At 50.9% G+C, this 23,428-nt stretch overlaps 2 protein-coding genes across 2 annotated transcripts; one reads left to right on the plus strand and one right to left on the minus strand.

The window, feature by feature from the left end:
- Window positions 1-2,716: 2,716 nt before the first annotated feature.
- CCDC124 (coiled-coil domain containing 124) lies at window positions 2,717-12,974 on the minus strand. The gene is made up of 5 exons (XM_025989649.2): window positions 12,885-12,974; window positions 8,673-8,842; window positions 3,892-4,081; window positions 3,287-3,401; window positions 2,717-3,167 (listed from the first exon to the last, which is right to left on the minus strand). The coding sequence occupies exons 2-5, from the start codon at window positions 8,829-8,831 to the stop codon at window positions 2,960-2,962; spliced, it is 672 nt and encodes a 223-aa protein (XP_025845434.1). The 5' UTR covers window positions 8,832-8,842; window positions 12,885-12,974; the 3' UTR covers window positions 2,717-2,959.
- Window positions 12,975-17,477: 4,503 nt separating this feature from the next.
- LOC112913268 (small ribosomal subunit protein uS8-like) lies at window positions 17,478-17,910 on the plus strand. Its single transcript, XM_072718843.1, has one exon. It carries the CDS (start codon window positions 17,478-17,480, stop codon window positions 17,868-17,870), a length of 393 nt encoding a protein of 130 aa, XP_072574944.1. The 3' UTR covers window positions 17,871-17,910.
- Window positions 17,911-23,428: the final 5,518 nt, after the last annotated feature.

Here is a 23,428-nt window from a genome sequence, read left to right on the forward strand (position 1 = left end):
CGGCGCCGAGTTCCACGCAGGCGCAGAGCCGCCCGGCTTCCCTGAGGCCGCCGCCCCCCTCGCTGCGGCCCGCGCGCCCCGTTGCCAAGGCGACGGCGAGGGCCGGAGCGGGAACCTCCGGAAGACCCCGCTCTCCCTCCCTCCCACGCCACCTCCTCAGCAAACCCCACTCTGGTTTGAGCCGGTTTCCCCACCCCGCCCCCAGTGCGCACTGCGGCGTGTGAGGATTCCCTTGCCCACTGGGCGGGGGTCGGGAAGGGATCGACGCATGCGCGCCAGGCGAGGCTTTCCCTCCCTGCCTGGCGCTCGACGGGAAAGCCCTAGCGCGTGAAGCGAGCACCCTCGCGCAGGCGCAGTGTGAGCCCGGCGTCCCCACGGCCCCGCCCGGTCGTCCCGGCAACGCGCGCGGGGCGGGCTGGGAGAGCACGGAACTCCCGTCTCACGCCCCCTCCCGCGCACTGCAGCGGAGCCGGGGATTCCCTGCTGCCCGCGCGCAAGCGCGGGGCTGGGATTCCGCGGGGGCGGGGCCGGAGAGAGAAGGGGCTTTTCCGTGAAAGGGAACAAAGGCTGTTGCCGAAGTCCAGTCCTTTTGTCAGGGGACCGAAGGCGGTCCTCTCAGCTCCCGTCCTGAGTTTTATCCCCTTGCTGGTCCCCCAGCGTGCCTCTCCAGAGGAGCTTGCCGCACGCCGCTCCGATACCTTTCCTCCCTTGCTCACTCACCCGCCGCGGCTCCGCATCGCCCTGCGGTGAATCCCCGTTCCTCAGCCGGGCGTCTGGGGCCCTGCACGCCCCGCTGGCACCTTCCTTCTGGTTAATCAGCGTTGGTCGCCAGCCCTCCCTAATTCCTGGCCACAAAGGCCTCAACGTGGTCATGCAGGAGGCTCCTTTGCCAAGCCTTTCTTCAGAATATGCCTTTCCCAGGCACCATCTCGTTGATTCTCGAGATAGCCTGGGGTTAGACACTGTTTTAGTCCCATTTTATTTAAGAGGATGGGATCCCTGGGTGGCGCAGTGGTTTGGTGCCTGCCTTTGGCCCAGGGCGCGATCCTGGAGACCCGGGATCGAATCCCACATCGGGCTCCCGGTGCATGGAGCCTGCTCCTCCCTCTACCTGTGTCTCTGCGCCCCTCTCTCTCTCTGTGTGTGACTATCATAAATAAATAAAGAAAAAATATATATATAAAAAAAGAGGAAACTGAGGCTTAGACCCATGAAGGCCCTGGCCTAAGACCCCCAGGAGACTCTATTTGTGGGGAGACATCAGGATTCCTCCACCCACTATTTAGCTGACACCTTCAACCCCGATTCCAGATCCCACTGCTGCCCCTGCTGGCTCCCCTGCAGCCACGGGTACTTTCTCCAGCATGTGACACAGGCAGGTGACTTAGTTTTCTCATCTGTAAAGGGGATAAATATCTCATGGGGCTGTCCCCAGGGTTCAGTGAAATATTACCATATGCTAGGCCAGGGCCCCGCATCCAAGGGATGGTTCTCACAGCTGGTCTAAGTGCCATTCAGTGGCCATCTTCCCTCTCCCTACCCACTCCAGGTTTCTTGGTGGCCTTCTGCCTCACTTCCTAACCCCCACAGGGTTTTCTGGGGGTACTTCCTGGTTTCCTCACATGCCTTCTGGCCATTGTCTTAGAGTTAGCACCAGGATCTTCACACTAAGCCAGTGCTCCATATATGTTGGCTAGTTTTATGCCAGCTACAATCGTTCCAGGCACCTTCCATTCTGCATTTTAGTTGTACCCAATTGTTAATGGTGCCCCTCCCTTGAACGGGAGAGTTGTGACCTCCTGGCCTTTGCACAGGTGGTTCCTTCAGCCTTTTCTGCCCCTGTCTTTGCCCCTATGCATCCTTCAAGTCCCTCCCTCCAAGAAACTGTCATGGCCGCCTCTGGTCCAGCCCTGGCACCACACAGTTGGGGGGAAATGGGTCTCAAAGGTCACAAGAGCAGGCTCGTGGCTGCCAGGATGTTAGTAGGAGCCACAGCAGTGACCTGGTAAATGTTTGGAACCTGCTGAACACACGTGGGCCCATCTGGCTGCGGCCCTCCTTTTCTGCCAACTCTCTATGATCAACCAAGCTCTAGGAAGCCAGAACTAGGCACAGATCTCACCCAGCCCTTCCCAAACATGTGGCCTCTGATGGGACACTTATTTCTTCCCAGAGCCACTGGAGTGCTCCAGCCTCCAGGCCCTTGCCTGCCTATGCAATGGAATCTGATTCATCTCCCACTCAGGCCCGCTCTAAAGAAATCCTCCACTGGGAAGCCTGCCCAGGACTTGACCCAGATGCCTCCCATGTTGGAATAACACCAGAGCAGCCAGCATTTCCTGACCCCCAAGCACAGTATGTGACCTGGCTGCTGACTCTGAAGCAGAATCTCAGGATGCTAACTACATCGCCTCCAGCTTGCCCTGAAGTGCTCCATGACCCAGAGCCAGTGCCTCAACCTCTCTAAGCAGTCCCCTTGCAGCAGCCCAGCAAGGTTTCCAGGGGTGGTGGTACAAGTCCCTAAATGGCCCAGCCAGATGGGGATGCCGTAAGAGCCAGACACAGGTCTCAGTTGGCTTTGCTGCAACACGAGGGTAGTTGGGGGCTCTGATCTTCTCTGGCTGTGACCCCTACATTCCCCTCATTCCACCACCCACCTGCCATCCACCTCCCTACCACCCCACCTGCTGCCCACAGAGACTTCAAGAGCACACCCTGCCTCACCAACTGCCTTTATTGGGCATCAACCCACGGGCTCCACAGGCCCAGGAAGGGGGTAGTGGGTGTCACTCGAAGCAGGGACTCTCCAGCAGGAGGAATGGCCAATGATGCCACGTAGCCCCCAGGACACCTGCCTCAGCCCCGGACCTCTTACTGTAACCCATGTAGCTGACCCAGCGGGAGGGCGTGTAAGGTCACAACCCTGACTGCCTGTGGGGTGGCTCCCCCAGTTCTGGGCTCACTTGGGGGCATTGAAGGGCACGGCCCGCTGGTTCATGGGGTTGTCTGGCGACCGCAGCCACTCCTTCTTGAGCAACTGCTTCAGCTGCGACAGCCGCATGTTGGGGTTTTCTTGCTTGAGCCGTGGCAGCTGTGCCTCCTCAAAGGCGGTGAAGGCCGCCCGCATGCGGCGCTCTGGGTGCCGGTCTGCAGCCTCTTCTGCCACGCTGGGAGGGGTACAGCGGCGTTAATGAGCGGGTCTAAGCTGTGACCCTGCCCCTGCGTGGGCCAGGTACCGGCCGCCAGACATGCAGCCCCGCCCCCTTGCTCAAGCCTCAGCCGTTACCTGAGCACCGCGATGGCATCCTCAATGGTGCGCGCCTCCACACTGCCCTCCTCCAGCACTCGGCGGTTCACATTCTCCTCCAGCGGCACCTCCAAGTGGCTCTTGGCTTTCTCGGCTGGGGCGGGAGGCAGTCAGGTGACAGAGACATACACAGAGACAGAGAGGCAGGGATGCACAGTTCCAGAAAGACGAGAGAGACCCAGTGAGGGAAGAGAGGGAAAGAACAGGAGAAAGGCAGGCAAAGAATGATGGGGGAGCCCTCTGCCCAGGCCACACTGCTCTCTTGACTTCCCTGCAACTGGGCACATAGGAGGCACCCCACTCATGGCTGCTGTCTCCTTAGCCTTAGCACCCCATTAGTGCCCTGGGGACCCCATGGGCACAAGCTGAGGTTGGATGCAGAGCAAGTAAATCCTCGCGTGTGTGTGCCCATGCTCTCCATGCCCAAAGCCAGGCCTACCAGGCCAATGCCCACCCAAGGTTCACCATGCAGCCCAGGCAGCTTCTCTGGGGCTGAGAAGGGGCTCTAGACTCAGCCAGGGTCAGTCCCACAGCTTGTCCTTTACTGGATAAAACGGCAGCTCCAGAGTGGGCCGCAGCCCCACCTGGTTCGGGGGCCTCTTTGTGCTGGTGGTCTCGGCGGAGTGTCTCCTCAATCTGGGCCCGGGTGACCTTGCTGGGCGCAGCCACGCGGGGGGCCTTGCCACCCTTGAGCTTGGAGTCCTCCTCCTCCAGCAGGCGCTGTGTCTCCTTCTTGCGCTCCAACTGCTCCAGGCGCCGCTTCTCCTTCTCCTCCTGGGGGAAAGGGGTGATCAGGAGTAGACCCCACCACTGGCATGGGGTCTGGGTTTTCGTCTCAGCCAAGGTGGACTGAGGCCCTGCTGAGCACTAGATCCTGTGCTGGGCACAGGAGACAGCTGCAGTACAATGGGACTACCTGAGGCTCCCAGCCTACACCACTATGGGAACAACAGGGAACCCTGCCCACTGCAGGTGGCTGGGTGGCTCCTGAAGGAAAAGTGACACATGGGCTGGAGGAGGAGCCAGCCAGGAGGAGAGCTGGAGGACAGGAAAGTCCTTAGAGGAGGGAATGCAGGTACAAAGGCCCTGAGGCAGGAACCTCCCAGCAGGACAGAGGAGCAGCACAGAGGCTGATGTGGCTAGAACAGGGAGGTAAAATGTAGAAGAGGTGGGGAGGGCAGAGGGTGCTGCTACCAGGATCCTCAAGGGCACGGGGAGGGGTTTGTACTGGACTTCAAAGGCAATAGGAGCCAGAGAGGGTCTGAACACATCTGCTGGCTGGGGCAGGGGCAGTGTCCCCAGCCAAGTGTCACAAGGGACTGGTCCCACCTTTGCTCCCCAGGGAGACCCTGATGCCATCTGGCCATTGCCCCTCTACCACTCCAGGGGGCAGAGGCACATTCAAGACCATTTGTAATGCAGGGCAGTCATGGGCCTGGAATATTCTGCCTCCCTCCCACCCCCACCCCCATAGGGCCCTGCAGCCCAGGTACCCCCACTCTCCTGCCCTCAGCCTGCAATTCTGCCGTCTGACTCCCTTGGCTTGGGATGGTCCCCACTCCTTCAGTGCTCTGTGTGACACTCCTACCGTGGGACTAAGGGTCCCAGAAGACCCTCAGTGTGCCTGAGGATACCCACTGGGCCTCTGACCTTCATCCGGTCTGCCCAGCACAGCAGGAGGGTGAGGGAGAGGTTAAAGGTTAAGGACTCCCTGGGCACACAGGAGGTGCCCCTGTGTTCAGGCACCTCAGGCAGGGCCACTGCGCTCTGAGCCTCAGTTTACTCATCAATCAGAGGTAACATCCTTCCCCCAAGGTCCCCTCACCCCTGCGTGGTGCTCATACAATCTATGCTCATTCTCCCCTGACAGGGCCCTGCCTTGGCCTTTGCACTGGCTGCTCTCTCCTCCTGGTGCACCAAACGCAGCCTCCTCCCTTGGCTAACTCTGGCTCCCCCTGAGCTCCTGGCTCCCTATCAGGCCTCTCTACCCCATGCCGTGGCTTTTTCCTGTGTTCCACAAATTCATTTCTGGTGGTGCCTGGGTGGCTTAGTTGGTTGAGCATCTGGATCATGGTCCTGGGGTCCTGGGATGGAGCCCCATGTTGGGCTCCCTGCTCAGTAGGGCATCTGCTTCTCCCTTTGCCATTCCCCTGGCTTGTGGTCTCTGGCTCTTTCTGTCTCTCTGTCAGGTAAATAAAATCTTTAAAAAAAAAAAAAATCCCCATTTCTAGTCTTTTGACTATGTAATTTGTCCCGGAGGCAGACCTTGGCCTGGGTTTTGAACAGCTGCCTTCTGGCCCCAGGCCCAGTATACAGTAGGTGCTTAGTAAAAGTATGCTGAATGAATGCATGAATTCCAAAAGGTTTTGAGGATCCCTGAGTAGCTCAGCAGTTTAACGCCTGCCTTTGACCCAGGGGGTGATCCAGGGGTCCGAGGATCAAGTCCCACATTGGGCTCCCTGCATGGAGCCTGCTTCGCCCTCCCTCTGCCTGTGTCTCTCTCATGAATAAATAAATAAAATCTTTTAAAAAAATAAAAATGAAAACAAAACTCACAAAACTCAATAACTCATGAAAGGCATGCAGCTTGTGGCCATTAGTCACTAGGGATGCGGGACTGAGGAGGGAGCATGAGCATTTATACTTTGACATTCAGCAAAATTTTTTGAAAAAGTCACTTTGCAGTTTCTGAAAAAGAGCTATTAGGAGTTGGTAGTATCTGGTGATGGGTGAAGATAAGTCCACTTTGCAGAATATTCCAGAGCTGTAAGAAATGAGTCTCATAAATAATTGACATGGAACTCAGACAGTCAGGTGCTCTTTGCCGAGTTGCTTAATATGGAACAAGTGGAGATGAAATGCTGACTTCCATGTGGGATGATGAATTACAATCCCATCTGAGGCTGATGCCTGGTGACCAGGAGAAAAATGGCTGTGGGACCCTATTTAGCTGAGGACATGGGCTTTGGGTAGGACATTGGGTAAGAAAGGTCTCTGGTGTCACACTGGGGAAGGAGGTGTTTTATTTTTTAGTGTTTTGGAGTAAGCATAGATTTGCTTTTTTCTTTTCCTTTTTTAAGATTCTATTTTTTTCCTTGTTAGTTTTTCTTTTTTTTAAAAGTAGGCTCCCTGCCCAGCATGGAGCTCAACATGGAGCTTGAACTCATGACCTTGAGATCAAGACCTGAGCTAAGATCAAGAGTTGGAGGCTTGGGACACCTGGGTGGCTCAGTGGTTGAGCATCTGCCTTCGTCTCAGGGCATGATCCCGGGGTCAGGGATTGAGTCCCATTGGGCTCCTTGCAGGGAACTTGCTTCTCCCTCTGCCTATGTCTCTGCCTCTCTCTGTGAGTCTCTCATGAGTAAATAAATAAAACGTTAAAAAAAAAAAAAAAAAAAGAGTTGGAGGCCTAACCAACTGAGCCACCAGGTGGCCCTTTAAAGATTTTATTTTATATAATCTCTACAACCCAATATGGGGCTCAAACTTACAACCTAGAGATCAAGAGTTGCATGCTCCACTGACTGAGCCAGCTAGGCACCTGGATTTGCTTTTTATAAATAGAAACGATGTTTTTAAAGTAGTTGTCTTTTAAGAATAAAAAGGGGGGAGCTGGGGTGGCCAGGGTGGCTCAGCGGTTTAGCACCGCCTTTGGCCCAGGGCCTGATCCTGGAGACCTGATTGAGTCCCATGTCAGGCTCCCTACATGGAGCCTGCTTCTCCCTCTGCCTGTCTCTTTGTCTCTCTCTCTCTCATTAATAAACAAACAAACAAACAAATAAATAAATCTTTAAAAGGGGGGGCAGGTGTTGCACAGCAGGAGGAGGGGTGGACAAACTGCAGAAAACCACCCCATGTTGGCAGCTCCATGCAAACCAGTCAAGAGAGTGGACTGTCTTGGAGGGGAGTGGCAGCTAGGAACGTTCTAGAGAGCAGGGGTTGGCAAATGATGGCCCTCCACCTGTTGCGGTAAAGGTTTTAGCCCATTTGCGTGTGGTGGCTTTGTGCTAGAACGACAGGGTCAAGTAGTTTTGAGAGCTCATCTGGCCCCTGTACCCTATCTGATCTCTGTTCTTCCAGATGCACACTACACAGCTGAGCAAACACAGCTCCCTAAACTACACACCCAGGACACAGACACTTGCTCATTCGTTAGTCCAACCTCATAAGAACCCAGAAGGCAGACCCATGGCTTCAGCTAGCACTAGCCCTTCCTCACAACCCTGTGAGGTCTTCCTGTCTTATCCGTGCCTCACTTTTCTCATCTGGGGACCCCAAGGCCCGAGACGCCAGCCTGGGGAGGGCTCTGGGGCCTGGGCTGCTGCCTCTCGGACTATTAAAACGTCTCCGGCTTTTCTCTCTGCCTAATGGCTCTCTGGCAAGGCATTGTTTTTTCTTTTGGGTTTTCAACTTTCCTGTGTTGTTAAAATACTGACGGTTAAAAAGAAAATCTGAAAACCTCCATGGACCCACTACAGCGCAGGCCGTGGGGAGGGAACCAGTAACATTCAATGTCCAACAAAAAACAAGGCAGGATACAGGCCTGCACAGAAAGACGGTGGAAAAAAACTCACAAAAGTGCCCAGGCGTGCCAGGAACGGGCAAGCAGGGATGGCATGTCACCACTGCTATTTTCTGCCACCCTCACCAGTCTAGGCAGGAACTCTGACCAGCCCTGGTGGAGGAAGCGAGGAGTGACAGCTAAAATGGGTCTCTGGCGCCACCTGCTGGACCCAGCGAGTCAGCACCAGGCCTGATCCACGCACAAAGTACCCACTCTGTGTGATGCTGGGGCCCATCAGGGGACAGATGGCCATTCCTGCACTCTTCTGTGTTTTTACGCACACCTGGAGGAGCCTGTGAGCTCTGGCGCCAGCAGGGTGGATACGGAGGCCCTATTACAGCAGTTCCCAGCCTTGGCACTGCTGATGTGTGGGGCTGGCTCATTCTTTACTATGGTGCTGTTCTATACCCTGAAGGGTGTAGAGCAGCCTGCCTGGCCCCCACCCACCAGATGCTAGTAGCACCTTCCACCCACTGGCTGTGACAACCCAAAATGTCTCCAGATGTGCCAAGTGTCCGCTGAGTGCAGAATCATGCCAGGGTGAGAAGTGCCAGTCTAGCCCAACATTGACATTACACGAAGAGAAGCCCATACAGGGTAGTGGCTGCCTCGCCATTCCTGGCCACCACAGGGCCTTTGCATGACCCACTGCCTCCACCTCCTCCTTGCCCTTGCTCCACATCCAGTGCCTTCTCATCCTTCAAGCCAAAGCCCCAGAGGCCTCCTGCCATCTTCTACCATGCTTCCACGTGGCAGACTGCCCACCTTAGCCACAGATGCCAGAGCCTGGGAACCACCCACCTTGCGCTGTTCCTTCCTCATGACGTGTTTGTCCTCATCCTTCCAATAAGCATCCTCCAGCTCCTTCTGCTTCCTGGCATCAGCTGCTGCCTTGGCCTCAGCCCTCCGCGCCCGGGCCGCTGCCGACTTGGTGTTCTCACCCTGGAACTTCTTGGGCATCCCTCAGCAGGCTGCGGGAGGAGGGCAGGACCAGTGAGTGGGGGGCATCCACCCTTGGTAGCCCCAGGCTCACACTTGTAGTCAGGCTCCCCTTTGGGGCCTCAATGACCTTGCCTGTAAAACGAGGGCTGCAGACTTAGTGATCTTTTAAAAAAAAATTTTATTGAGGTAAAATTCACACAACAAAAAAAAGAACCATTTTAAAGTACACAATTTGGTGCCATTTAGAACATTCACAATGTTGTACAACCATCACCTTTACCTAGTTCCAGAATAATCCCATCCTCCCAAGAGGAAACCCCAAGCCCGAAGCAGTCAAGTAACCCCTTCTTCGGCCCCTGACAACTGCTAATCTGCTTCCTGTCTCCATGGATTTGTCTCTTCTAGATGTTTCATATACATGGAATGATACACCCTGTGGCCTTTTGTGTCTGGCTTCCCTCACTGTGTGTGATGTTTTCAAGGTTCATCTGTGTTTTTTAGCGTGGCAGAGCTTCATTCCTTTTTAGGGCTGAGTAATATTCCATTGCGTAAATTGACATTTTGCTTATCCATCTGCCATTGATGGACACCTGGGCTGTTTTGGGATTTTGGCTTTTAGGGTCAAGCTTCTGTGGCCTCTCTAACTCTGCCACTGATGAGGCCTCAGTCCCCAGAACTCTAGAGGCCAAGTGCTCCTCACCCTGGGTAAGCAGCAGCAGCTGTGAACTGCTCCCAGTGACCCAGCCCAGGTTCGCACAGCTGAAGATGTCTAACAACTGGGAAGCTGCTGTCCAGCAGGCCTCTGGTCCGTATGACTCCCATGCTGGGTGCTGGGGAAATGATGCACGCAGATGGCAGGCATCACCCTCCCTCCACTAACCCCTACATTCAATAGTATGCCTCCAAAGCTTTAACTGTGGGGACTGCCTTTGTTCCCATTCTGAGGTGGGGAAGTCAAGGTACCTGGCCAGGTTGCATAGCACTGAGCTGAGGGTCTCACCTCCAAAGCCTGCCTTCCAGATGGGGAGGGGAAGGCTGTGCAGCCCAGGCACATACCTTCAGCTCTCTGGGTCTCAGTTTTCCTCATCTGGGAAATGGGCTGATGTTCCCCATTCCTGGGTTGTTTGCTTCCCCTAAACAAATCCAGCACAGTCACCTTGGGGAAACAGACCTGGCATCCAAGAATGAGAGAATATGGGGGCCACTCTGATTCAGGACCAGGAGGTCACCTCATTCTAGCCTCCTAGCTGTGTGATTTGTGGGGCAGGGGGCTCCCACCAAGGGTCCCACTGGAAACTCTAACATTAGCTCCCATCTGCAGCAGCTGTGTGCACCAGGCTCTGTGCTTTATACACAGCATCTAAGTGAATTCTCCCACCACTGGTATGTGGCAGCAGAGCTGAGACCTGAAGGGTGGATCAGTCAGAGGTAGCGCTGTGAGGATGAAGGGATGACTTTTGGGCAGACGGCACAGGATATGCAAATACCCTGCAGTGGACCCTCAATCCCAACTCTGTGCCCCTAACCACTGCCCCACCACAGGGTCCCAGCTGGCCCCCTGGGGGAACATCAATGCACAGACCACTGGGGTTGCTCGGTTGCTCACTTAACATCAAGGGGCGGCCCCTTGGCCAGGTGCTCCAGGCTGAGACTGAGGAGAGAGCCCCATGGGGCAGAACAGGGCAAAGTGGGAGAGGTCAGTGGACCTAGAGGACTCAGGGTTGAACTCCAGCTCTGCAATCACAGCCAAAGTGCTCCCCCTGAGCTGAGATACAGGGTCGAATTCCCATTCCTCCCCGCACGGGATGCATGAGCTGCCACAGGGGAAAAGCTAGCCTGATCCTGCACTTCTCCCAGCTGCTCCTTGGCCCCTAAATCAAGCATTTATTACTGAGCGTCTACAAGGTACTCAGCAGAACACCCCACCCCAGATTCCTAGGGAAGTGCCAAGAATTGAGAGTCACTGTCCAAGTTACAGATTAGGAACCTTCCCCCTACTCTCCCCTGCATGGTCCACTCACGGGTGGCAGCCACACCAGCCTCCCTACCATTTTTCAAACATTCCAAGCAGGTTCTAACTTCGGGGACTTTGCACTTGCTGTGCCCTCCACATTCATCCCTCTTTTTACCCGGTTAACTCAACTCCTATTTAAAGTTCAGGGCTTAAAAAAAAAATAAATAAATAAAAAAATAAAGTTCAGGGCTGAGCTCAGGTGTTTCTGCCTCCAAGAAGCCTTCCCTGAGACACCCTCTCTCATACCACAAACTTCTTTGAGGCACCACTATTAGCTGTCCAATTATATGATTATTTGACACCTTTCTTAGCAGGCTGGGAACTCTGGGAGGGCATGACTACCTTGGTCACTGCTGTGTCCCTAGTGCCCTGTACAGTCAGGGCTCAATAAATGTTCTGAGCACATGAATGAACAAGTGTCTATTTCCAGAGTTCCCTCAGTATTGACTTCACACTCTGGGGTGTGTCCAAGCTCAGCTTCTCACGGTTCTTCCCACTCACCTCCCTCTCCAGCCTCTAAGCCTTTGCTCTTGCTGTGCCCTCACCCAATACACCCTCTGACATTCCCTCCCCTTGTGAAAATCCTGCCCGCTCACAGGCACTCTGCCCCAGCCTCCTCTTCTCCCACGTCCCCCTGCTCAAGACCCCCAACCCCATCCCAGAGCCTGACCAGGCTATTTTGATCCTCTCTTCAGGCCAGGACTACGTGTTTATCTTCCCTTAATATTAATATGTTGAAGCCCTAATACTCAGTGTGACTGTTTTTGGAGACAGGACCGGTAAGGAGGTGACAGATTAAATGAAATCATAAGGGTGGGGCCCTAATGTAATGGGGCTGGTGCCCCTGTAAGAGCAAAACACCCCAGCGCTTGCTCTCTCTGCCTTGTGAGGACGCAGTGAGAGGGTGGTTGTCTGCAAGTCAGAAGAGTGTCTGTACCAGGAACCAAACCGGTGGGCACTTTGATCTTAAACTTCCTAGCCTTCGGAACCGTGAGCAAATAAACGTCTGTTGTTAAATAAATAAGTAAATAAATGTCTGTTGTTGAAGCCACCCAGTCTGTATTTTTTATGGTGGCCCAAGCTAATACAGACAGCTCTTCTGTGTGGCAAATACTTACTCACACACACACTTCTGTCATTCAGTAAACATGAACTGAGCATCTAGTAGGAGTGGGGCGCTGGGGAAAGAGGCAGCACCCATCTGAATAGCCAGCTAGGCTGGCTGAGAGATAGACAGTAAAGGGGACAACTTGCCATGAGAACTGTGATGGGACTTGCGGGGCGCTGGGCAAGCCTGGGGGGGGGGGGGTTCTGACCCAGCCTGGGGGCTAGGGGGCGTTAAAGGGCTTCCTGAGAAGATACCGAAGAAAAGGCCTAAAGGAGCGAGGAGCTCCAAGCCCCCAGGAGTGGTGGGCGAGGCACGCTGGGAAGCGTCGATCTGTATTCCGCGGCGACGAGGAGATGCCGCCGAGCGCGTTAGAACCGGAAAGAGCAGATCTGCGAGTAAGAGCCCTGGGGTTGCTGAGGTGAACTGGAGGGGTGAGATAAGCAGGGCGCTCCGGCAGGGAAGCTGGGGTGGCTCTGGGTGGGCAAGGGGGTACACTTAGGAGGGAATCAAGCCCCACGTGGTTGACTGGGTGTAAAAGAGAAAAGAAGGTGAAGCTCAACCCCGTCTGTTCCAAGAAGCCCTCCAGCTACCCCTCCTGAGCTCCCTCTGCCCGTCGTCCCTCTCCCCAGCCCTGACCCTACTGCAAGAGGCTGGGGGGCATCCGACCCAGCTGGGCCACCCCAATCCTGGAAGGTGCTCAGAGTCAGGACCGGAGCTAGCTGGCCTCGTACAGGACGCAATTCCTCCGGGTCTCAGTCGCCCGCTCCGGGAAATGGGCACAGACCCCGCGAGAGCCCTCTTGACTGGGCGCCAAAGGTGCCCCTGTCTCTGAGCACCCCGCCTCCAGCCCTCGGGTCGGGGGGCTGCTCCCAGACCCAGCCGCCCCGCCGGGCCCACCCGCACCCCGCCCCCCACACCCCGGCTCCGCCCGCGCGGCAGCCGCTCCTACCTCCTTCCCCCAGCGCCGGCCCGGTCGCGAGTCCGTGATGTCACCGCGGGGCTTGCGCGCCGACCTCCCGGAGGCGCGCGCTGATTACGCCTCGGCGCTGTCGCCATCTTTGTAAGGGAAATGCCGCCCTCGCCTCCCTGAACCCGAGTCCAGGTCATCGGCCGTTTCTTTGCTTCTTCGAGCGGAGGCTATGTTATATAAGGCTCCACCTCCTTCTCTCACTTCAGATACTGGCAAACTAGGAGAGGAGGGTAAACACTGTAATTTAGAATAGTGCCTTTACCAAGATGGCCGTTGCCCGGATGAAATATGGCCGCCGCCACTTCACACGTGGTCCGGCGGCGCCAGGCGGGAGCTGCCCGGCCGCCAGGGCGCGCCAGAGCCCGCGGTCCTCCCGCGGTCCTTAGAGCTGCCAAGCCCAGAGGAATCCTCTGAAGCCTTTGCTGTCGCTTTGCGCTTGGAAGGCGCTCTTCTAGTCCACCCTCTCTGCTTCTCACCTGCGAAGCTGGAGAAGGAGAGGGCAGGAGAAGGGAGCCGGGAAATTAACACACTCCACCCAGCTGAGATGGGGAAACAGGCTGAGAGACACCAGGAACTGGTTTTAGCCAAAAATGTAACCACAAGCAGCTCAGATTCCTCCCCTATCCCTCCTGAATTGCTCCCCTCTTCACCCACTCCCTCCAAACATACCTTGCTTATTTTATTCAAAAATTAGGTTTGGAAAAAACAAAAAACAACAAAAAAATTAGGTTTGGGGAAAAAAAATTAGGTTTAGGAGGCCAAATTGTCCGAGGCACCTGTAGAATTTCTTCATTTACTGAGGCTGTAAATGGTAGTACTAGGGGTCTGAGGTTGGTTACACTGAACCTGGCTGTGGGGAAGGAGGCAGCCTTTAGATCTAAGTTCAGGAGGATGAGCTAACCACAGTCATTTTCTGAAAGGCAACCGCAGTGACACGGCTGGGACCTCCCTGCTCTAAAGCCTGGTGGGTTCCCACTGTCCTGCAAGACTCCTTACAGCTCCCCATCCCATCTCCCCCCTCTTCTCCATTCTCCCTCAGCTCTAGCCACACCAGGCTCCTTTCTCCAAATTGCCAAGGATGATCCTGCCTCAAGGGTTTTCTCAGTGCTGTTCTCTCTGCCCCCAGCTTTTCCAATAGCCAGCTCCTTTACTTGCTTCAGGCTTTGACCCAGATACCCCTTCCAGAGAAAGACCTCCCTGACTTGCCCACGTAGTTGGTGCTCCATCCAACCAAGGAGTTGGTGCTCCATCCCCAGACTTTTTTCCTTTTGTATTTCTGTCACAGCAGCAACTTGCTTTATCCATTTGTTGACCTGTTTGTTTTCTGCTTCTCCAGTGTCTGTGATATCTGGAGGATGGAATCCATGCAGCTGAAATGGTATTTATCAGCAAGAAGGGGCTCGGTATAAAATAGGTACAACTGACCCTTGAACAACACAGGGTTGAGGAGCACTCACCTCTATGTAGTCAAAGATTTGTCTATAACTTTTGACTCCCCGAAACTTAACTACTAATAATCTGTTGTTGATCTGAAGCATTACCAATAACAATCAGTTGATGAACATATATTTTGCATGTTGTATGTATTATATAATGTATTCTTACAATAAGGTAAGCTAGAGAAAAGAAAATGTTAATAAGAAAATCGTAGGGTTGGGGCACCTGGGTGGCACAGTCAGTTAAGCATCTGCCTTCAGCTCAAGTCATGATCCTGGAGTCCAGGATTGAGAACCACATGGGACTCTGCTCAGTGGGGAGTCAGCTTCTCCCTCTGCCCCTCACCCCACTCATGTTCTCTTTCTCTCTCTCTCTCTCTCTCTGTCTCTCAAACAAATAAAATCTTTAGAAAATCATAAGGTAGAGAAAATACATTTATATACAGTATTGTATCTTTTAAATTATGTATGTATGTATGTATGTATTTATTTATTTGTTTATTTATTTATTAAATAATCTCTACCCTTAATGTGGGGCTGAGCTCATGACCCGGACTTATGACCCTGACATCAAGAATTCCGAGCTCTACTGGGACGCCTGGGTGGCTCAGCGGTTGAGCGTCTGTGTGACCCCGGTGATCCTGGGGTTCTGGGATGGAGTCCCTCATCAAGTTCCCTGTGAGGAGCCTGATTCTCCCTCTGCCTGTGTCTCTGCCTCTCTCTGTGTCTCTCATGAATAAATAAATAAAATCTTAAGGAAAAAAAAAAAGAATTGCATGTTCTACCAACTGGGCCAGCCAGATGCCCTAAGTACTGTACCATATTTATTGAAAGGAAAAAAAAAATCCTTGGGTAAGTAGACCCACAGATTAAAAACCCATGTTGTTCAAGGGTCAGCTGTATTGTTCATTATCAGGGTGTGGGATGTGTGGAGGAAGTAGACCCACAGATTAAAAACCCATGTTGTTCAAGGGTCAGCTGTATTGTTCATTATCAGGGTGTGGGATGTGTGGAGGTGGCAAAGCCAACACCTCGTGAACCTGCCACTGGTAAAGAGCCAGGTTTAAAAAAATAATAAAAATTTTAAAAAAGACTGGCTTGTCATGCCTTCTTGGGGCAGGAAGCCTCTTACTTCATATTGACATAACTCTGAGGTATAGGTCAAGTGAATCGTTCCAGAACAAGCTCAATCTTCTGCAAGGTGACTTTTGCCACCAACCAGACACCCTTGCTATGAGGTGCGGCTCCTAGACCTGAGGATTCTTTTTTTTAATTTTTTTATTTATTTTTTTTAGACCGGAGGATTCTTGACTTCTATCATTGTGACATTCTATAGCTTTTGGATATTCACATTTTCAATTAAGTATTGAGTGTCTACTTTGAGCCTGTGCTGGAAATACAGTGACAAATTAGACAGATATGGCCCCTGGTCTCCTGGAGCTCACAGTCAGGAAGTCACACACAAAAACGTCACACATACATGCCACCCAGGCATCCAAATAAATAAAATATTTTTTAAAATTATGATCTGGGGCAGCCTGGGTGGCTCAGTGGTTTAGTGCCGCCTTCAGCCCAGGGCCTGATCCTGGGGACCCAGGATCGAGTCCCATGTCAGGCTCCCTGCATGGAGCCTGCTTCTCCCTCTGCCTGTGTCTTTGCCTCTCTCTCTCTCTCTCTCTCTGTTTCTCTCATGAATAAATAACGTCTTAAAAAATAAAAATAAAAATTATGATCCTAACTGTAGTCAGAAGATAGTCCCCATGTTGAGTGGGTTATGGAAGCCAGGAGGCTGGGTGATCAAAGAGGCCTTCTCAGAGGAGGTATCATTTAAGCAGAGTTGGGTGAAGAAATGGAGCGAATGGACAGAGGGAATAGCATATGCAAAGGCTGGGTGATGAGTGTGAAGTGAGAAACAAGAAAGCAGACCCTGACTTTGGCAGCTGGGAATTGGCCCAGTGTCCACAGCTAAACCACTGTGTTCTCCTGTTGAACATACTTTCACAGAATATCATTATCAGAAATGGCCAGTCTGGCCAGCATGGAACAAGACAAAAACAATACCCCTCTTCTTATCTGACCACAGACAAAAACAAGGGCATTATCCAAATCACAAAAAGGCCCTCTCCGTCTGTTCCCTGGCTAACGTGAGTGACAGCTCCTTCTCACTAATCACAGTATTGGCCTCACTTGGTTCCCCTGACTCCTAGGTAAAAAGGATTAAAATAAGTAAAGAATTGTCCTCACTTGCTATTTGCTACCCATCCAGAGCAAAGTCCACTTCCTTGAGCACCCCCAAGTCACCTAACATAAACTTCAGTTTTATAACAAACCCTTCTTCACACCCTCTTTCTGGAATGCTCTGTGGAGCCCCATTGCAACAAGACAATACACCCAACTTTGTCTAACTACAGGTGTGTTTCTGGTGGGTTTTGGCTGAAGGGAGTCAATAGGAATGGAGGTCCACCAAGTAGACCCTCCCTGCCCCCATCTGGGACCTTCCAAGAGCTCGCAGGAAGCATCTTTCCTTGCCTTTACACCATCTGGTAGCCCCAGGCATCTCTCAGCTTATTGGCCACATCACTGCAATCTCTGCCTCCTTCTTCACATGGACTTCTCTTGCATCTCTCTCTCTCTCTTTTTTTTTCTATTTTTAAAAGATTTTATTTATTTATTTGAGAGAGAGAGAGAGAGGCAGAGATACAGGCAGAGGGAGAAGCAGGCTCCATGCAGCGAGATGTGGGACTGGATCCTGGGTCTCCAGGGTCACGCCCTGGGCTGAAGGCGGCGCTAAACTGCTGAGCCACCTGGGCTGCCCTTCTCTCTCTCTCTTTTTAAGATTTTATTTATTTATTCAGGAGAGACACACACAGAGAGGCAGAGACATAGGAAGAGGGAGGAGAAGCAGGCTCCATGCAGGAAGCCTGATGTGGGACTGGATCCCGGGACTCCTGGATCATGCCCTGAGCCAAAGGCAGACGCTCAACTGCTGAGCTACCCAGGTGCCCCTTCTCTTGAATCTCTTATAAAGACACTTGGCATTGGATTTAGGGTCCACTCTAAATCCAGGATGTGGCTTCCCATAACTCCGTGCACTCGCCCCTCCTGTCCTCTTTCCGCCATCTCTTGGAGCACCACAATGGTGCGCATGAACGTCCTGGCAGATCCTCTCAAGAGCATTAACAATGCTGAAAAGAGAGGCAAGAGCCAGGTTCTTATTAGGCCATGCTCCAAAGTCATCATCCGATTTCTCACTGTGATGATGAAGCGTGGTTACATTGGCGAATTTGAAATCATTGATGACCACAGAGCTGGGAAAATTGTTGTGAACCTCACAGGCAGGTTAAACAAGTGTGGAGTGATCAGCCCCAGATTTGACATACAACTGAAAGATCTAGAAAAATGGCAGAATAACCTGCTCCCATCCTGCCAGTTAGGTTTCATTGTCCTGACAACCTCAGCTGGCATCAAGGACCACGAAGAAGCAAGACAAAAACACACAGGAGGGAAAATCCCGGGATTCTTTTTCTAGGGATGTAATTCATACGTGCAAATAAAATGCCTCAATGGAAAAAAAATCCAGGATGCTGTCATCTTGAGATCCGTACCTTAATTACACCTACAGAGGCCTTTTTCCAAATAAGGTCACAGTTGCAGGTTCTGGAGGTCAGGACCTGAACATATTTGGGAACCATCATCACCTCAATACAAGTGCCTTGAGGGTTGTGAGTCCATAAGAATAAAGATCTGTTGGAAGAGGAGAGGCCTAGATCCAGTAAATCACCCTGGACTCAGCTCGGCTGGCTGAGGTGTTTGGAAGTTCTCTTCAGAGCAGCATCCTTTGGACGAACTGTTCACCGTTCTGAAATATTAAAGGGAAAAGAGAATACCCTAAAAGGTCATCTCCTCCAATCAATCCTATCTTTGTGTTTCTGAGAACTGCTTTTTTAAGCTCCAACTGCCTGGAGCTGGGGGCGCATCCACCCTCTGATAGGTATCTGCTGGCCTTTAGCAAAATCCTGGAGATCCAAGGTTGCACAGGCGCTGTCCTTTCATCAAAAGCTCTCCCTTTGGGACGGACATCTGAGCGGCTCAGTGGTTGAGCAGCTACCTTTGTTGGCTCAGGGTATGATCCGGGGTCCAGGGATCGAGTCCCACATTGGGTTCCCCGCAGGGAGCCTGCTTCTCCCTCTGCCTATGTCTCTGCCTCTCTCTGTCTCTCATGAATAAATAAATAAAATATTTAAAAAAAAAAAGCAGGATCCCTGGGTGGCGCAGCGGTTTGGCGCCTGCCTTTGGCCCAGGGCGCAATCCTGGAGACCCGAGATCGAGTCCCACGTCGGGCTCCCGGTGCATGGAGCCTGCTTCTCCCTCTGCCTGTGTCTCTGCCTCTCTCTCTCTCTCTCTGTGACTATCATAAATAAATAAAAATTAAAAAAAAATAAAAAAATAAAAATAAAAAAAAAGCTAGTTCTCTTCTGGACCAGGCACCGTGTCTTTCATATTTCCATCAGGTTAACTCAGACATGGCTCTCTCTGCTGGTACTGTCCCCATCAGGGACAATTTGGAATGCAGTATAGAATTGCCGTGGCCGCTGTGGAGACTTTCACTGGACAGGGATCTAGAAACAGGAAGGAAAAAACTGTCACAAAGAGATCATTTGTTGCATCTGTCTAAATAGAGCATTTGGCCAAACATAAGAGACGCCCCTTTGTTTGTTTCAGACCTCGGGGCATCTGTAATAAGTGCTGGCTCTGCATTCTAGGGCTCCATAAGGTTGTCAAGGACCCAAATTAATCTTTTAAACTGAGTATAATGACCCTATTTTGTGCTTGCATGCATGTGCCAAATGGGTTTTCCTCCACCGAAACTTCTCCCCTAAGGATCCTAAGGATCCGTTGACAATGGAAATGTCATGTCTGAAGATGATTCCCCTCATTCCTTTTTTCTTTCTCCGTTTTCTCCTCACCTGGGAAACTTAAAAGCTGATTTAATGGAAATATCATTGTCTTTCTGTGGGTGTTCTCAGAGCGCCTACTCCAGCAAATGGGACAAAATGGCCAGAAGACACAAAAACCTGTACATATGTGTTTATAACAGCGCTGCAGACACTCATCGAAATATGGAAAACAGGGCACCTGGGTGGCTTTGTCAGTTGAGCATCTGCCTTCAGCTCAGGTCATGATCCCAGGGTCCTGGGATTGAGTCCCACATCGGGCTCCCTGCTCAGCTAGGAGTCTGCTTCTCCCTCCTCTCTGCTCATGCACTCTCTCTCTCAAATAAATAAATAAAATCTTAGGGAGAAAAATGGAAACAACCCAGATGCCCATCAACAGACGAACGAACGACCAAAATGTGGTTCATCCATACAGTGGAATATTCTTCAGCCATAAAAAGGAATGAAGCTCTGACACGTGCTGTGGTGTAGAAGAACACGGAGCACGTTGTGCTGAGTGAGAGAAGCCCGACACAAAAGGCCACACATTGTAGGATCCCATGTATATGAAATGTGTAGGACAGGCAAATCCATGGAATGCAGATTGGTGGTTGTCAGGGGCTGGGGGAGGGGGAGGAAGAGGTGTCTGCTCATGGGGATGGGGTCTCCTTTTGGGGTGATGGAGATGTTCCAGAACTAGACAGAGGTGATGGTTGTACAACATGGTGAATGTATTAAATGTCGCTGAATTTCACCTTGACTTTGGTATTGTGAGACCGTGAGCACAAACTCCTGTTGAGCTATGCTGCACCTGGACTCTGGACCCACAGAAAGTCTGAGATAAGAAATTTCAGCTACTAAGTATGTGGTCATTTGATGTGGCAGCAAATGGAAAAAGAATTCCATTTCTAAGTAAGAAAGAAATACAAGGAGCTCCTGGGTGGCTCAGTCAGTTAAGTGTCTGCCTTTGGCTCAGGTCGTGATCTCAGGATCCTGGGATCAAGGCCCCAGTCAGGTTCCCTGCTCCGTGGGGAGTCTGCTTCTCCCTCTCCCTCTCCCTCTCCAGCTCCCGCCCCAACTGTGAGTGCTCTGTCCCTCTCTGTCAAATAAATAAATAAAATCTAAAAGAGAGAGAGAGAGAGAGAGAGAGAGAGAATACTGGCCATTAAACATAATTGTGATGTGCCTTTTTAAAAAATTTTTAAAAAGATTTTATTTATTTATTCATGAGAGACACAGGCAGAGGGAGAAGCAGGCTCCATGCCGGAGCCCAACGTGGTGCTGGATCCCGGGTCTCCTGGATCATGTCCTGGGCTGAAGGCGGCGCTAAACCGCTGAGCCACCCAGGGATTCCCTGTGCCTTTTTTTTTTTTTCCATGTTTTTACTTAACATGCAAACACGATATATAAATATATAATGTACATGTGTCTGTATTCTGTGTGCATAAATACACATAATTTATTTTGTCAACATTTCCCAGTTTTGAAAATGTACTAAAATTATCTAAGATGTTAGTTTTCTGGGTAGCTACGTGATTGGTATAGGGGACCTCTCTGTACTATTTTTGCAACTTCTTGTGGGTCTTTAACCTTTCAAAATAAAAAATGGGGAAAAAAAGAACTTTTTTTTTTTAAGATTTTATTTATTGGGACACCTGAGTAGCTCAGCGGTTGAGCGTCTGACTTTGGCTCAGGGTGTGATCCTGGGATCTGGGATTGAGTCCCACATGGGGTTCCTTGCAGGGAGCCTGCTTCTCCCTCTGCCTATGTCTCTGCCTCTCTCTCTGTCTCTCATGAATAAATAAATAACATCTTAAAAAAATAAAAGATGTTATTTATTTATTTGGGAGAGAGTGAGCGAGAGAGGAGAGAGCACAAGCCAAGGGAGGGGCAGAGGGAGAGGAAGAAGCAGACACGTCTCTGAACAGGAAGCCCAACATGGGGCTCCATCCTGCACCCTGGGATCATGACCTGAGCTGAAGGCATCTGCTTAACTGACTGAGCCACCCAGACACCCCAAAAGACCTTTCCATAACCATGTCTGAGCACAGAGAAAAGCAAGAACACCATACAAACCACAAAAATGGCCAAAAATCCCCCTTCCTGGCTACCAGGAGCAACTGTCACTTGTCACAGCTATAGCTGTATCCTTACCCTGTTCCTCCTATCTCCTAGATAAAAATCAAGATGCCCAAATAGTCATTCCTCCCACCTCCTGTTTGTGGTCAATCCAGAGTAAAACTATTCTTCTTTGAACCCAGTAAAAACAAGCCCCTTCTTGTCTGCATGTGGTGTATGTCTCCCTTGTTGCAGCAAGCCCATAACCGACATACCCAGCATTGTCCAACCAGAACTTCTGCTAGGGTCTGTCTGGGCCCCTGAGACATGGCTGCCATGGACAAGGCTGCTGGCCTTCGTCAGAGCCCAGAGTAGCTCAGAGGGGCACATCCCAAGGTTACTGCCCCTAAGAGCCTCAAATTCTAGGAATCTGACACTTGAAGACTCTGTATCCTTTATTCTCTTAATACAAATCACATCCATTTTAACCATGTTTAAGAGCATAGTTCAGTGGCATTAAGCACATTCACATTATTGTGTGGCCATCACCAGCCTCTGTCCATAGAACTTTCTCCTCATGTCAAACTGAAACTCTGTCCCCATGAAACACTAACTTCTCCTTTTTCTTGGTTGCGGGTTGGTAAGTTTTGTTTATCTTCTAAAGGAACCAGCTCTTTGTTTCATTGATCTTTTCTATTGTTTTTAGTCTCTAGACATTTATTTCCATCCTGATCTTTATGATTTCCTTCCTCCTACTAATGTTAGGTTTTGTTTGTTCTTCTTTTTCTAGGTCCTTTGGGTGTTAAGTTAGATTGCTAATTTGTGTGTGTGTGTGTGTGTGTGTGTGTGTGTGTGTGTGTTTGGTTTGTTTTTTGAAGAGAGCCTGTATTGCTATGAACTTCCCTCTTAAAACCCCTTTTGCTGTGTCCCATAGATTTTGGTATGTTATGTTTCTATTTCCATTTGTCTCTGGGTAATTTTTTTCTCCTTGGATTTATTTGATGACCTATTGAGTATTCAGCAGCATTCCTGTTGAATCTCCATATTTTTGTGATTTTTTCAGTTTCCTTCTTGTAATTAATTTCTGGTTTCATAGCATGATGGTTGGAAGAGATGTTTGATATGATTGCAATCTTCTTGAATTTATGGAGACTTGCTTTGTGACGTAACATGTGATTTGGAATGTTCTATAAATGTATGTTAAGTTCATCTGGTCTAATGTGTCATTTAAGGCCACTGTTCCCTTTGGTTTTCTGTTGGGATGACCTACCCCATGATGTAAGTGGGGAGTTAAAGCCCCCTACTATTATTATATCACTGTCAGTTTCTCCCTATAGACCTGTTAATATTTGTTTTATATATTTATGTCCTTTTGGGGTTTTTTTTGTTCTTTTTGAAAAAAAAATTTTATTTAGGGGAACCTGGGTGGCTCAGCTGGTTAAGCACCTGCCTTCTGCTAAGGTCATGATCTCAGAGTCTTGTCTGAGTCTCCCACATTGGCCTCTTTGCTCAGCAAGGAGTCTGAAGTTGGCTGCAAAGACTACATTTGTTGGAATGTTGCTTAAACCATGATAGATTTCTATCTTCACTGCGTTTGCTTTTTTTTTTTAAGATTTTATTTATTTATTTATTTATTTATTTATTTATTTATTTATTATATTCTAATATATGTGGGAGATACACAGAGAGAGGCAGAGACATAGGCAGAGGGAGAAAGAAGCAGGCTCCCCATAGGGAACCCGATGTGGAACTTGATCCCAGGATTCCAGGATCACACCCTGAGCAAAAGGCAGACACTCAACCGCTGAGCCACCCAGGCATCCCTATCGTGACTGTTTTCCATCAATGTCTTCTAATAACCACTTAAACTATAAAATTGGGTCATTTCCCCTTGGAAAACTTTTCTACTGTTTTCTATAGATTAAAAATGGCATGGCTTTCATAGCACAGCACAGCACAAGGCTTCATCACATGGCATGGCATGGCATGGCATGGCATGGCATGGCATGGCATTTTGGTTCGTTCTCCAGGCACCCGTCTGTACCCTAGAATGTTATGGGAAAGGGGGGAATGCTAGCATCTCTCCTGCAGAGAC

Source organism: Vulpes vulpes, chromosome 9, assembly GCF_048418805.1.
Source record: "Vulpes vulpes isolate BD-2025 chromosome 9, VulVul3, whole genome shotgun sequence".
Classification (NCBI taxonomy): domain Eukaryota; kingdom Metazoa; phylum Chordata; class Mammalia; order Carnivora; family Canidae; genus Vulpes; species Vulpes vulpes.

What these genes read in the sequence shown, in the direction of transcription:
- LOC112913268 (XM_072718843.1), top strand. Translation starts at nt 17,478, where the DNA reads ATGGTGCGCATGAACGTCCTGGCAGATCCTCTCAAGAGCATTAACAAT.
- CCDC124 (XM_025989649.2), bottom strand. Translation starts at nt 8,831, where the DNA reads ATGCCCAAGAAGTTCCAGGGTGAGAACACCAAGTCGGCAGCGGCCCGG. An exon ending in TGAGGAAGGAACAGCGCAAG is followed by an intron (nt 4,082 to 8,672) that starts GTGGGTGGTTCC and finishes CCTTTCCCCCAG; the next exon opens with GAGGAGAAGGAGAAGCGGCG. An exon ending in CAAAGAGGCCCCCGAACCAG is followed by an intron (nt 3,402 to 3,891) that starts GTGGGGCTGCGG and finishes CTCCCGCCCCAG; the next exon opens with CCGAGAAAGCCAAGAGCCAC.